General features: G+C 48.0%; 1 protein-coding gene across 1 annotated transcript in view; it reads left to right on the forward strand.

The window, feature by feature from the left end:
• The window catches only part of Sftpd (surfactant protein D), a 36938-nt gene that overhangs the window by 10629 nt on the left and 11295 nt on the right, over positions 1–15014 (forward strand). Inside the window, exon 3 of the mRNA XM_045137768.1 lies at positions 13904–14105. Coding sequence (XP_044993703.1) covers positions 13904–14105 — 202 coding nt within the window. The remainder of the gene's footprint in view (positions 1–13903; positions 14106–15014) is intronic.

Consider the following 15014-nt stretch of genomic DNA (forward strand, 5'->3'; position numbering starts at 1 on the left):
CCCCAGACATCCTTTCTTTGAACTTCCTTGTGGTCTTCCCCGTCCCACTCTTCTGTCACCAGAGTCCCACTGTCACCTCCAGCCCAAAAATGGGGTTGCTGTGCCTGAGGGCACCTCAGAGCCCAGGCTAGGTACACAAACATGACCTGCTTCAAATCCAGGGAGATCTACTGCTGGAGCTCACCCAGGGCAAGTTGTCCAAACTGAGGACCCGAGCCAGAATCCTCCAGGATGCCTGGCCCAGGGCTGCTGAGTCCCAGGCCTGCTGCCTGCCAACGTTTGCGGGGATGAGCCTGGGAAGAGGAGTGTTGAAACAAGTCTCCCAGGTAGTGCCATGCTTATAGGGGGTGAGGATGCAGGAATAAGAAGAAAATTGTATATCCCGCTTATTTTTATTTTTACTTTTTGCAGTGGCAGGGGCCAAACCCAGGGTCCCATGCTTGCTAGAAAGCACCTTACCACTAAGCTACATCCCTAGTTCTTACTTTTTTAAATTTATATTTAATTTTTTTTAAAAGTTATTTATTTGAAAGACACACCCACAGAAACAGGCAGAGAGAGGGGATGGGCATATCAGGGCCTCTCATCACTGGAAATGAACTCCAGAGGCATGCGCCACCTTATGCATCTGGTTTACATGGGTACTGGGGACTTGAACCTGGATCCTTAGTCTTCTCAGGCACATGCCTTAACTGCTAAGCCACCTCTGCGGCCAATTTTCTGTTTTGAGACAGAGTCTTATTGTATGTAACCCAGGTTAGCCTCCCAACTTATGATCCTCCTGCCTCAGCCTTCTGAGTGCTGGTTTTGCAGGCATGTGCAACTATACCTGGCCTATAGTCAATTTTGAAACACCAATTTTACGTAGGCATACCATGCATACAATAAAATGTGCCATCGAAGTTGAACTGTATGGAGAGTTTTGAGAAATAGGTCTGCTTCTGTAACCCACACTACAATATGGAGAATTCCTGTGCAACAATCCTTTCCCTGGCCCACTGCTCGGGGTTTTGCAGTTTCTAGAGCTGCACCGAAAGGAATCACAAATATCTCTTCTTTTTAGTTGGTTACAAGATAATGGGCTTCACTGGGCAGATTACCCTCCTCTGTGTCTTTTGCTCAGCCTGTCTTTGAGGTCAGTCACATGGTGGCTCCCATCAGTGACACCCACTGTCTACGGATAAGGCTTATTTATCCACTTACTGTGGTTTGGGTATTTCCAGCTCGTGGCAGTTTGAGGATAGTTATCCACATTCTGCAGTACATTTCCACTGAATTCCATGTAACGTTCAGGTTGAAATTACTTTTGCCTTCATAGTTTCCCATATGGCATTCCAGTACCAGTCACTGAAATAGCTTGGTAAGGTCAACTAATCATGTATGTTTGGGGCCCATGTGTGGACTTTGTATTAAACCAATCCGCATGGCTACCCTTGGCCAATTTCTCACTCTGTTGATTGCGACAGCTTTGTAGTAAACGTCAAAATCAGCCAGTGACAAGCAGCATGGAGTCACTCAGGTATTCTCCCCCTTTTGGAGGCTGAAGTAGGAGGTTCATAAGCTTCAAACCAGCCTGAGCGTTACACAGCCAGCCTTGGCTACATAGAACTTGTCTCAAAAATCAGAGGTCCACACTGGGTGCATGTGTGGAGGCCCCAGCATTGCCTGCTGCTTGTTGGGCTTGAGGCGGGGTAGTGAACTTTCTTCCTGAAGTGCCTCCAGGGCGGACTCATCCCCTGGCAGCTCTGAGGAGAAGGAATGGGACCTTGGCCCTCCTGGGCTACACCAGACTGTAAAAGCCATGTATGTCTGAAGTTGGCCTTAACCTAAGACGTTGCCCAAAGAAGAGATGTTCATGTGGTTAATGAAAAAAAAAGACAGAGCAACAGGTGCCCACAAAAAGAGAAGAGCAATGTCATGAAGAAGTTGAAGTAAGAAGACAGCAGCTTGAAATGTCCCTTCAAGCTCAAGATATGAAATTGAAGAGACTGAGCAATGAACTGTCGCCAGGTTGTCAGTTACTCTAGATTCAACGCGTAGAGCCTGCGGAATGAGAGCAGCATCTAGATGCAAGCTCTTCTCCAAAAGCTTGAACACCAAAACCTCAAGAGACACAATCACAAAGCAAGCAAAGGGTGAGGAGATGGCGCCCTGGCTAAAGGTGCTCGCTTCCAAAGCCTGCCAGCCTGGTTCAGTTCCCCAGTGCCCACCCAAAGCCAGATGCACAAAGTGGAGCATGTGTCTGTAGTTCATTTGCAGTACAAAAGGCTACAATGTGCATGTGTGTGTGTGTGTGTGTGCGTGTGTGTGTATGTGCGTACACACACACACACAATCTGTCTAAAGAATAGAATATTTTAGAAAGCAAGCAAAACAAATTGAACATCTTCAGAAAAAAACTGAGATAAAGATGAGAACTTGGCAGAAAAGCAAATATGTCTGAAGACAAAAACAAAATTAAACCCCCTCCCTTTTTTTTTCCGAGGTAGGGTCTTGCTGTAGCCTAGGCTGACCTGGAATTAGTCTCAGGGTGGCCTCGAACTCACGGCGATCCTCCTACCTCTGCTTCCCGAGTGCTGGGATTAAAGATGTGAACCACCATGCCCGGCTCAAAAATTTAAAAACTTTAAAAATCCGAACAATTTCTAAAATCAACAGTACATGAATTGAATAAGAAAATTACTGCAGAGCTGGGGAGAAGACTCAGTGGCTAAAGACACTTGCCAAGTCTGCCAGTCAGTGTTTGATTCCCCAGTACCCACATAAAGCCAGAAAACTTGCATTAGAAAAGAAGCTACATCAGATATGGGTTTGGCCAGTTGGTACCCTGCTACTGGCGATGTTTGAGGACTGTGGAATCCTTAGGCTGCTGCAAGTGTGTTACTGGAGGACCACAGATCCCTTAAAAAAAGACAAAAAAAAAAAGTAAAATGAATATGAAAATAGAGACAAGAGTTTTCACATATCCTTCACAAATCAAAGAATTTGAAATATTAAAATTAGGATGTCAGCAAAAGAGATCTCTCAGGTAGACCTCAGAATTCAAAAATGGAGATCTAAAATCTCTGAGATGGAGACTCAAAAGGGATAGAGTACAGTTAGGAAGGCACAAGACACTGTACCTAGAAGAGCCGAGAGTAAGAAATATGAACTGAGCAGGCTGATGAGGGCCCGAAGGAGGCAATCTCAAACTCCCCACGCAGAGGCAGCAAAATTGGCCTTTGGACACTCAGCACAGGGCTCAACCCTGAGTGTCCCTGTGTGGACAATCATGACAATAGTCTGCAACACAACACAAAGGAAAACCTGGTGGCTTCCACTTCAGGCTCACAATCTTCTGAGTGTCTGACAAGGGCTCCTTGTATTGTTGATTTCCTTCTGAGTTCCACCTGTCTGATATATTTCTTGAGTTTGATGTGGGAACTACTAATTGTTGACCTGTGCATGTTAAGCTTATCATAATTCATATAGTAAGGAAAGAAAATACAAGTTGTGTATTTTACAAGTTCGCCCAACACTGAATTTTAAAACACATCCTTCTTATAAACGAACTAATACAATTTATCATTCTTCAAAAGTGTGGTAGTTTGAATCAGATGTCCTCCATAAACTCGTGTTCTGAATGCTTGGTTCCCCCTTTTGCTGTAGGCTCTGGCTCTGCCACGTGTAGCTGGCAGTTGAAGGTTTCCAGTCTTCTGCTGCAGTCATTTTCTTTCATGTTGATTTTGATGTCACTCTTGAAGTCTCATTCTTCTGACACAGTAGCCCCAATGCCTTCTGCTGACAAGGCTCTTGTGGTTATTGGGCTGCTGCTGGGCCCTGGTGCCCTTGGCTCTTGAAGGTGAGACTCTTACTTCCTCATTGTCCCCACCTTGAAGCCTCTTTCCTGACTCAGAGGGTCAGAGGGGAGCAGCACCCCAGCACCCTCCGGGAGCTCTTTCTCCCTTCCCTCACCACACCCAGACTGCTTCCCAACTGAGCCTGGGAGGCGGGGCCAGTGCCCGGTGAGCCTGGTTGTCCCGGCAACCGAGGTGGGGGCTTAAGCCTGCCAACTGTCAGAGGTTGACAGTTGTTCAAGAACCTTCTGTTGGTGCTCACCTGCCCAGGGGGGCCAGCGGGCAGCCACTGGCTAACTGCATCTTTTGTGGGGCGGGGGGCGGGGGGCTCGGTCAGCACCTAAGCTGGGAGTGAACCCCAGACATCCTTTCTCTAAACTTCCTTGTGGTCTTCCCCGTCCCACTCTTCTGTCACCAGAGTCCCACTGTCACCTCCAGCCCGAAAATGGGGTTGCTGTGCCTGAGGGCACCTCAGAGCCCAGGCTAGGTACCCAAACATGACCTGCTTCTAATCCAGTTCGAGCTCACACAGGGCAAGTTGTCCAAACTGTGCTCAGAGGACGCGAGCCAGAATCCTCCAGGATGCCTGGCCCAGGGCTGCTGAGTCCCAGGCCAGCTGCCCGCCAAATTTTTTGGGTGCAGGGGGCCGAGGAACCTGGGAAGATGAGTTTTAAAAACTTCTCCCAGGTGGTATCATGATGATAGGGGATGAATTGCAGGGATAAGAAGAAAATCATATCTCCAGTTTATTTGTATTTTTTGCAATGTCAGGGACCAAGTCCAGGACCCTGTGCTTAAGCACTGAGCTACATTCCAACCCTCACTTTTTTGGCTCTCTTATTATTATTATGCAGCCCAGGGTCGGCCTTCAACTTATGATACTCCTGCCTCAGACTTCTGAGTGCCAGCCTAATAGGCATGTGCCACCATGCCTGGCCTACAGTTAATTTTGAAGCACCAATTTTATTTAGGCACACCATACTTAAAATAAAATATGTCTTCAAAGTTGTGTTGCATGGAGAGTTTTGAGAAATTTGTCTGCTCTTGTAGCCCTATGAAAATGCATATGAAAATGGAGACAAGAGTTTTGACACATCCTCACAAACCAAGGAATTTGAAATAGATGTTGATGTCAACAAAAGACATCTCTCAGCTGGAGCTCAAAATTCAGAAACCGGGATCTCTGAGATGGAGACTCAAAGGGAGTTGGACATACGCCAGTTTAGGAAGGCATAAGACACCCTACCTAGAAGAACCGAGAGTAAGAAACATAAGCTAAAGAAAGCTGATGAGGGCTGGAAGGAGGCAATCTCAAACTCCCCATGCCGAGGCAGCAAAATAGACCTTTGGACACTCAGCACAGGACTCACCTCTGAGTGTCCTTGTGTGGACAATCATGACAGTAGTCTGCAACACAACACAAAGGAAAACCTGGTGGCTTCCGCTTCAAGTTCACAAGCTTTTGAGCATTTGACAAGGGTAAATTGTATTGTTGTTTTTCATCTGAGTTTCACCTGATATGCTTCTTCTTCTTCTTTTTTTTTTTTTGAAGTAGGGTCTTGCTCTAGCCCAGGCTGGCCTGGAATTCACTATGTAGTCTCAGGCTGGCCTTGAACTCACAGCAATCTGCCTACCTCTGCCTCCCAAGAGCCTGGAGGACAAATTTATTTCATATATATAATATATATATGAAAAAAATACACACACACACACACACACACACACATGTAGGTTTTTAAAGGTAGGGTCTCATTCTAGCCCAGGCTGACCTGGAATTCACTATGTAATCTCAGCGGACGGAAGTTACAGCAACCTTGAAGGGCATCCATATATAGCACATTTGATTGGTAAAACGTATTTAGTTAAAGAATGATACACATGCTTTCACTTACTTTGTCTCACCTCTAAGTTTAGTTATTCTGTGGCAGCACAGGCCATATCTGAAACACAGAAAGTGGGCATGTCTTATCCTTTAAATATCTAATAGCTACAAATACAGGCAGAACCTGTTACCAGTCTTCAAAATTATACAAATATAAACTAATTAACTTAACCTAGACATTCTCAGCAAAAAGGCAAGTAAGACAGTATAAAGTTTGTGTTTGAAAACATCTTTAATTAGTGCGGATACCTGTGCGGGTACCAATTACCCAGAGAACACTGGAAACATAACAACAACTTGAAATTGGTCCTCTTAGATGAGAACCATTGTTTGAGCATAAGGCTGTACCCTAAAGCAGGGAATATGTCTTAAGAGCTCGTTTTGTTCTAAGCACTGGACTTGAGATGCCAGAAATGAGGCAGTCACTTTATACATAAGAGCAGAATTTGGTCATGGTTGAGCCAAAACAGCTAAGCCCTCATACAACCCTTGACAAATCTGTCTTGAAAGAGAAAACACTGTTTGACAACCAATGTTTTTAGCTTAATCTTGGATAGCAATTGATATGATATATACTAGGAATTTTTATTTACATGAAATGATTTTATGTCTTACCCGTGACTTAAAATTGATACAGCTTAGGCAAGCTATCCCAACATATTTTACCTAACAGGAAAAGTTATCGTGACTGAAATTAAATCACTTAAACTTAAGTGATTAAATCTAGCAATGACCACTTGCTAGAAGATCTGAGTCTCTCCTGCAGTTGATAATTCCTTATACACCTTCACTTTTTGGTAGAAGAGTGTATTTTGCTGTTTTTCCACTTATTTCCCTCCCTAGGCTGCTTTGGTATGGCTACTATGCTGCCGTCTTATCTCTGAGTCTGATGTTCACTTTTATTTTTCATGATTTGAATTTTTATTTTCTGAAAGGAACCATTGTACATTATATAAATCACACCTACTATGGAATAAATATAGGAAAAGTTATATTGCTATATAAGTCATCCCCCTCAAAAAAAGTATTAAGAGGGGACCTGGAGACATGGCTCAAAAGGTGTTTGTTTGCAAAGCCTGCTGGCCTGGGTTGAATTCCCTAGTCACCCACATGAAGCCAGACAGGCATTTGGTTGCAGTGGCAAGAGACACTGGAAGGCACACACACACACACACACACACACACACACACACGCATGAAAATAGAAAATTCTGGGGGGACTTTTTCAAGGTAGGGTCTTGCTCTAGCCCAGGCTGATCTGGAATTCACTATGTAGTCTCAGGGTGGCCTCCAACTCACAGCAATCCTCCTACCTCTGCCTCCTGAGTGCTGGGATTAAAAGGGTGCACCACCATGCTGGGTAAAAGAAAAATAATTTGAGTGTAAGAGAAAATGCAGTTATGTAATAGATGAAAAAAAGGTCCTCAGTTCTCTGTTCACGTCCTCAACATTATGAACATTCCAAACCATGACGCCAGTTGATGACAGGTGGCCACCACCTTCGGAGAATCCATCACCACCTTTCTGGATTATGGCAATAAATACCAGCACTTGGTGGCATGTGTAACCACAGCTCCCCTGCCTTTGAATCTTGGAGGGAAGTTTGCCCTGGAAGCTGGTTGGGCCATGCGGCCAGATATCCACAGAAGGGATTTTACTCAGGATCTCTGAGATGGAGACTCAAAGGGAGTTGGACATACGCCAGTTTAGGAAGGCATAAGACACTCTACCTAGAAGAACCGAGAGTAAGAAACACAAGCTAAAGAAGGCTGATGAGGGCCGGAAGGAGGCAATCTCAAACTCCCCATGCCGAGGCAGCAAAGTAGACCTTTGGACACTCAGCCCAGGTGCTCTGGCGGGAACGAGGATGAGGAGCACACGGCAGCAGGGAAGGAAGCGCATTGGATTCTGCGGCGTGACCACTCGACTCTGCATGGAAGGCCTTCCTGGCCCGAGCGGAGCGCCGGCTGCGGACACTTTATCTGGGGTGGCTGCAGTGGGAGGCGGGGAGAAGGCGGCCGACCTCACTGTGCATACATTCCTGTCTTCAGGCACTTCCGAGAAAAAGTGATGACAGCCTTGGTACTGTGGATGTTGTGGGGTTTGTCTCCACCCACAATTGCACCATCTCCCTTGGCCTGTCCAGAGAGGCTGCAAACAGGTGAGTGGCCCTGACCTCCTTACTGGCTCCAGGATGTGTTATAGTGGTTCCTCCTTCAGCCGTTTATGTTGTAGCCTTTCATTTCCCCCAAAAGAAACAATATCCAAATAATCTCCCATCAAAACAGAGCAGGAAGGGAAGCCCCGTGTGGCAGCGCGCATGCGTTTAATCCCAGCACTTGGGAGGCAGAGGCAGGAGGATCGCTGTGAGTTCGAGGCCAGCCTGGGACTGCGGAATGAGTTTCAGGTCAGCCTTGGCCAGAGTGAGACCCTACCTTGAAAAAACAAAACAAAACAAAACAAAAACCCCAACAACAACCAGAGCTTGGAGCTGGAAAGATTGCCTAGTGGTTAAGGCATTTGCCTGAGAAGCCTAAGGACCCAGGTTTGATTCCCCAGGACCCATGTAAGCCATATGCACAAGGTGGCCCATGCATCTGGAGTTCATTTGTAGTGGCTGGAGGCCTTGACATGTCCATTCTCTTTCTTTCTTTCTCTCTTTCTTCTTCTTCCTCTCTTTCTCTCAAAATAAAATAAATTTTAAAAAATCAGAGCTTGGGGGCTGGAGAGATGGCTTAGCGGTTAAGCGCTTGCCTGTGAAGCCTAAGGACCCTGGTTCGAGGCTCGGTTCCCCAGGTCCCACGTTAGCCAGATGCACAAGGGGGTGCATGCGTCTGGAGTTCATTTGCAGAGGCTGGAAGCCCTGGCGTGCCCATTCTCTCTCTTTCCCTCTATCTGTCTTTCTCTCTGTGTCTGTCGCTCTCAAATAAATAAATAAATAAATAAATTTTAAAAAATCAGAGCTTGGCTGCAAAGGAAAAACATTGTCCTTCTAGGATGTAGGGATAAAGCCGCATTGACCTTGAGATTTGCAGTGAGCCTGTGTCCTATAGGCTGGGACTTTAGATGTAATAGATGGGAGAGGGAGAGCCAGAAAACACAGTCCTTCCCTCAGGTACCATTGCTGGCAGCCCGCTTCGTCTCAATTCACATGTACGAATGACTCTATGCTGTCTGAGACATGCAGAGCAGCTTTGGACATGGGTGACCATTTGCATGGAATTTTTGCATCTGTTTCTTCATGGTCACACAGTGGTTATATGAAAGCTCATGGTTAAAATGGGTTCAAAATGGGAAGCACATTGCCATGCATCACTTTGTTCTTCTCCTTCCTAGGCAAGAGCTGCAGAGTCCTAGTCAGCAAGACAACATGGGAGGACGAAGGTGCGGAAAGATTCGTCGCACACAAGCCCATCGAAAGAGAATATAGAAGAGTGGTTGCCAGTCCTGGAAGAAGAGGCAGCAGGAAGGTGAGGGATAAAGGGTACAAAATTTTGGTTATGTGAGACTGATTTGGAATTCACTATACACTATTCACTATACACTATTCACTGTACAAAATAGGATTTATACACAACAGTTCTCCATTGAGTACATAAAAGTTTGCTTTTCTTTTTTTAGTTTTTCAAGGTAGGTTCTCACTGTAGCCCAGGCTGACCTGGAATTCACTACGTAGTCTCAGGGTGGCCTTGAACTCACAGCAATCTGCCTACCTCTGCCTCCCAAGTGCTGGGATTAAAGGTATGTTCCATCATGCCTGGATTTTTTTTAAAATGCAGGAGTGAGAGAGAGAGAGAGAAGAAGAAGAAGAGAAGAGAGAATGAGAAGAGAAGAGAAGAGAGAGAAGAGAAGAGAGAGAGAAGAGAATAAAGATAAGAGAGAGAAGAGAGAAGAGAAGAGAATTGGCTTGCCAGGGCCTCCAGCCCCTGCAATGGAGCATCAGTCGTGTGCACCCCCTTGTGCACATGTGCAACTTTGTGCACTTGCCTCATTGTGCATCTGGCTTACGTGGGACCTGGAGAGTCACACACGAGTCCTTAGGCTTCACATAGTGAATTCCAGGTCAGCCTAGGCTACAGTGAAACTCTACCTTGAAAAACCAAACAATTAAAAATAAATAAATAAATAATAAAAATTAAATACAAAAAATATCTTAAAGTATGTGAAGCTATGCAAAAAGTTGATACAAGAAATTGAGTCACAGGGGCTGGAGAGATGGCTTAGCGGTTAAGCGCTTGCCTGTGAAGCCTAAGGACCCCGGTTCGAGGCTCGGTTCCCCAGGTCCCACGTTAGCCAGATGCACCAGGGGGCGCACGCGTCCGGAGTTCGTTTGCAGTGGCTGGAGGCCCTGGCGTGCCCATTATCTCTCTTTCTCTCTCTCCCTCTTTCTCTGTCTGTCTGTTGCTCTCAAATAAATAAATAAAAATTTTAAAAAAATATTTTTTTAAAAAAGAAATTGAGTCACAGGACGAAGGAGGCGTGCAAAGACCGCGGCAGCGATGGCAGGTGAACACCTTCCTGGGAGACCCTGGGGGCGTCCTCGGGTTACAACTATCGAGAGCTCGTGGGTCCTCACTCAGGTCACTAGAGCGACAGACAAGTCAAACGTCAGCTGGGAAGACGAGGTAACACGCCTGAGCACAAGCAAGTCACCCACCCGCTGAGGAAAGTCTGCCCCGTGAAAGTGAAGAGCGGAGCCCTAATGTAGGATACAAAAAACAAAATAAATCACTCCTTCCAGGTCACAGCTGTCAAGTGCCTGTCTCCGTAGATCGCTGCCTCTGCAGCCTCTCCACCTGCCCCACCTCTCCTGGATATGCCAAACATCTCCCAGAGCTTTCCTTTCCTAATACCTGGGCAGTGCTTTTAAGACAAAAAAAAAAAAAAAGGCGCAGTAGGTCCTGGGTTTTGAGATCTGCAGATGTGAGATGTTTTAGCAAATCACTGTAGGCAATTGCAAAATACACTGGGCTCTGGACCTCAGACTTCTGGACATGTACAAAACCCAGAAATTGGTGGTGATTTTTCACTCCCAGAGCTACCGAGAAGGTGGCGGTGACCATAGGCAGTGTCCCGCAAGCTTAAAGGTGACAGCCGTGTGTAGTGTCGGGCCTATGAATTGGCAGGTTTCCAGGGTGCAGGTGTGGGGTAAGAGTGAGTCAACAGGAAGAAAATTGTTCCACTATTTTTTTGTCTACTTCTTGAATGGGCTTCTCAGAAGACCAAGACTGAGTGGCTCTAGTTGCAGGCAGGTATAAATACCGGGAACCTGCCAGAGGCTCATTTGCCTGGAGTTCCTGCGTCCTGGAGGAAGCTACCTGTGAGTGTCCCTGTCTCTCATTTTATTTTTATTCATGCCCCGTGAATGTCCCCCCACCCCCGTCCATCTGTCCATCTGGGTCATTTATCCCACTGGGATTGAGGGAGCGTGGGCTGGGGCTCTGGTTCTAGGTTCTGGTCCAGGGGTTATGGGTGTGGGAGGTGAAGGGCACAATGGGGCCGATGCTATCTGGCCGTAGCTTAGCCTCCTTAGCCCAGCAGGTTTGCTTTCTGGGCTGAGGTAGCGTGGCATGAAGGCAGTGTGACCCTCCCTCAGGTCCACGTGCCACTGTGTAGAAAGCTCAGGTGGAAATTGCAATTCTAAGTTGGTGTTTTAATTTTTTTGTTTGAGGTAGTGTCTCATTCTAGGCCAGGTGGATCCTGGAACTCATTCTGTAGTTCCAGGCTGGCGGCAAACTCACCGTGATCCACCTACCACTGCCTTCCAAGTGCTGGGATTAAGGGCAGGTGCCATGACGCCCAGCTAGTTGCTATTCGTTTACTTTGTTATGTTTTTCAATTCTAATTTTTTGTCTTGGTTCCTTCTCTGCCCCTAATTCCTTCAGAATGAAGGATGGTGGAGGAGAAACTGTTTAGGCATTCTCCCATTGGAATCGTAAACCCATGCTGGTGGCAATCACCTGCAAATGCAGACAAAGCTACTTTCCTCATAGTCTCAAGTTTTACTAAAAAATATAAAATAGACTTGCTGCATGATGTCTTTGATTTGCCAGCCAACATTCAGAAGAGTCGCTTTTCTCAAACTCTTATTATTTTGTATTTTAGTTTAATTTTATTTAGAAGAGAGAGAGAGGGAGGGAAAGAAAGAGAGAATGGGCACGCCAGGGCCTCTAGCTAATGCAAGAGAACTCCAGACACATGAGCCATCCTGTGTATCTGGCTCGCATAGGTACTAGGGTATCGAACCTGGGCCCATAGGTTTCGCAGACAAGCACCTTAACCTCAATAAATAAATCAATAAACTCTTACTCTACAAAAGCAGAGCGTGGTGGCCGGGCATGGTGGCGCACGCCTTTCATCCCAGCACCTGGGAGGCAGAGGTAGGAGGATTGCCATGAGTTCAAGGCCACTCTGAGAGCACAGAGTGAATTCCAGGCCAGCCCGGGCTAGAGCGAGACCCTACCTCGAAACAGAAAAAGCAGAGCTTGAGCCGAGGGCTGCAGGAGCTCAGCGGCTGTGGCCGTGTGGTTCCAGCCAGGCAGCCCTGCCCGGCTCAGGTCTGCACGCCGGCAAGTCTGTTCTCTGCAGGACCCTTCGTGCTCAGGTGACTGGCTGGTGGTGTCCTCCATAGACGCCTGCGAGCAGAACGCCCATCGCTTTGACCACTCCCCAGAATGGGGCGCCTGGCCCCCAAAGTGAGGTGGCTACAGGCCAAGGGACCGTGCCCTTGCCCTGGCCTGAGTGAGGCCCTCATGACCCAGCCCCCCGTCGGGACAAGGACCTGAGCTGGCTGCTGCTGGAATGTGAACCCACCAGCATGACTCTAGAGACGCCCAGGAGATATGAGGAAGTTATGAATAAAAATGGAAAAAAGCCAGGGGAAAATAGTTTCCCCCCCCCCGCACCGAATCGTGAGCTGGTGGAGAAGTGGCGTTTCTCTGGGCAGGAAGCCCAGGCCCTGGCACCCCACTCTCCAGCCCCAGTCAGCCTGGGCGACTTCATCTTTGCATAGGCTCCTCTGGCTTCACTACAGCTGCTGCGCCTCCCACAGCCTCTTTCTGCTCACACTTTGTAGCGTCTTTCTCCAAGAGGAGAGATGTCCTTGTGGTATGGATCTTAAGTACTCCACCATGCCCCACAGGTTGAAGGCGTGGTTTCCAGCCTTGTGGTGCTGGTGGGAAGTGGTGGCCCCTTTAGGACATGGGGCCTTGTGGAGAGAAGATAAGACTTTAGGGATCATGCCCTCGGAGGGCTCTCCCTCCCCCTCTCCTAGCTACTATGGGGCTCTCTAGCCATGCGTTCCCAACATGATGTACTTGGTCCCCATAGGTCCGGGGCGATGGAGCCAGGTTACTATGGACTGACCCCTCCAGAACCATGAGCCAAGATAAATCTTCCCTCCTTTTAAGTGTACTCATCTCTGGTCTTTGTCCTGGTGACAGGTGATGCTGGAGCTGTGTAAGGAATGACACAGGTCTGGCACTCTGTGGCCCTCAACTCTTAAGTCCCTTTCAGATGGCATCTGGATGTCCTCTTAGATAGCTCCCCTTTATTCCTCCACAAACCAGCATCCCACCTGAGAAAGCCCGCTTGGCATGCCTTGTGCCCCGTGAGGCCTCTCCTCCAAAGCTGTCTCAGATGGTCTGGTGCTTTAGATCTCCCCAGCTGCTAACTGCATATCTCATAAGCCCTCTGGGACTTTCCTCACCAAGTAGGTGCCTGGTCCAGAAATGCCGAGTTGTTTGGCATGCTTGCAATCACACCCTAGCCTAAGCCCAGGGCAGATGTCTTGAAGCCCTCAGGCTTGAGGTCATAGGTTTGTAAGCTGCCAGAGCTTGTCTAGTCTAGGCTCCAGCTAGAGGAGATAGATATGCCTCCTCTGAGCTCAGCCAGCTGCCTCAGTGATGCGCCCAGAGAGAGCGATGTCCTCGGTGAGGAACAGTATGCTGTTCAAATGGGGCACCTGTGAAGAGATGGGCACCGTTAACCCATGCCACCGTGCTAGCTGAGTACTGCGCGCCCACTTCCCTGCACTGCTTCTGGAGTCTTGCTGCGCTGCATCCCTCCCTCCCCCAATCAGGGAGGAATATGTGCCGATGGGGATGACCTTGACCTCCACGAGCACAGCCATGGCCTAACCTATCGTAGAAGCAGCGTCACGCTTTTCTCTTTCTCCTGTTTGCAGATCATGCTGTGCCTCGTCCTTTGCCTGACGGCCCTGTTCTCCCAGCCCCTGGGTTACCTAGGAGCCGAAGTGAGGACCCTCACGCGGCGGTCATTACCCGACGCCTGCACCCTGGTCATGTGTGGCCCCACGGAAAATGGCCTGCCTGGTCGCGATGGACGGGATGGGAGAGAGGGTCCCCGGGGCGAGAAGGGTGATGCAGGTAGAGCTGGGACCAGGCCGGTGGGGAGGGTAAATGTTGGAATGAGAACCAACGTGCAGCTTTGGACGTTCTGATAGAAGACCTGTGTGTGGGGGGGGTCCTCTTCCTCCCAGAGGAGTGGGGTCCCTCCCTCCCCACATCATTCCACCGTCTGCCCCATGCATGGCCGTCTTGACCCCTCACTGACAGCCCACCTGACCTGATCCTAGGATGTCTGGATTCTCCTTTCCACAAGAATGGGTAACCTCCTCATACCGGGGTGGGGGTTCCCATAGGACCATGGTCCCATGAATTAGTAGCTACCACTTGTTCATTTTGATTAAATGGTGCCTATGCAGGGTATTAGCTATTTTTAATAATTAAACTCTGCTAATTGAACAGATCTGCTTTAAAACTCTACACGGGGAGAGGGGAACACATGAGTTTCTACAGAGCCCTGTGCTTAGGTGTTCACTTGAAATCCCATTAACTCCTCTCCCAAAGCCTTACAGTCTCCTTTGACAGGCAGGGAGGCTTGAAAGGACCTGGGCTTCCATGCCAGGCAGGTCTAAGGCTCGGCCGCTAGCTCTCTTTTCAGCTGGAACCCTCTGAGCCAACCGCTCAATCTCAGGGGGTTTCAGTGTGCCCGTGTCCATCTGGGAATAATATTTCCACCTAGTGAGAAATAACCAAGCCCAATTATGATTCTGAGTTGTGATTAAGATAAAGTTTCCTCTTCCTGCTGGCCAAGATTACCAGAGGTGTTAATGAACAAGAGAATTATCTCTGGAAATAATACCCTGCCGTGGGGGAGGAACTGGGTCCCACACTGGCAAGAAAGGGAGATTCATGGAGCCAGCAGCATGAGCAGAGAAAACACAGTGCCCTGGGCCATGGAATACTTACTATTGAACTTCACCTTTCTGGAGT

Source organism: Jaculus jaculus, chromosome 18 (genome assembly GCF_020740685.1).
Source record: "Jaculus jaculus isolate mJacJac1 chromosome 18, mJacJac1.mat.Y.cur, whole genome shotgun sequence".
In the NCBI taxonomy this organism is placed as follows: domain Eukaryota; kingdom Metazoa; phylum Chordata; class Mammalia; order Rodentia; family Dipodidae; genus Jaculus; species Jaculus jaculus.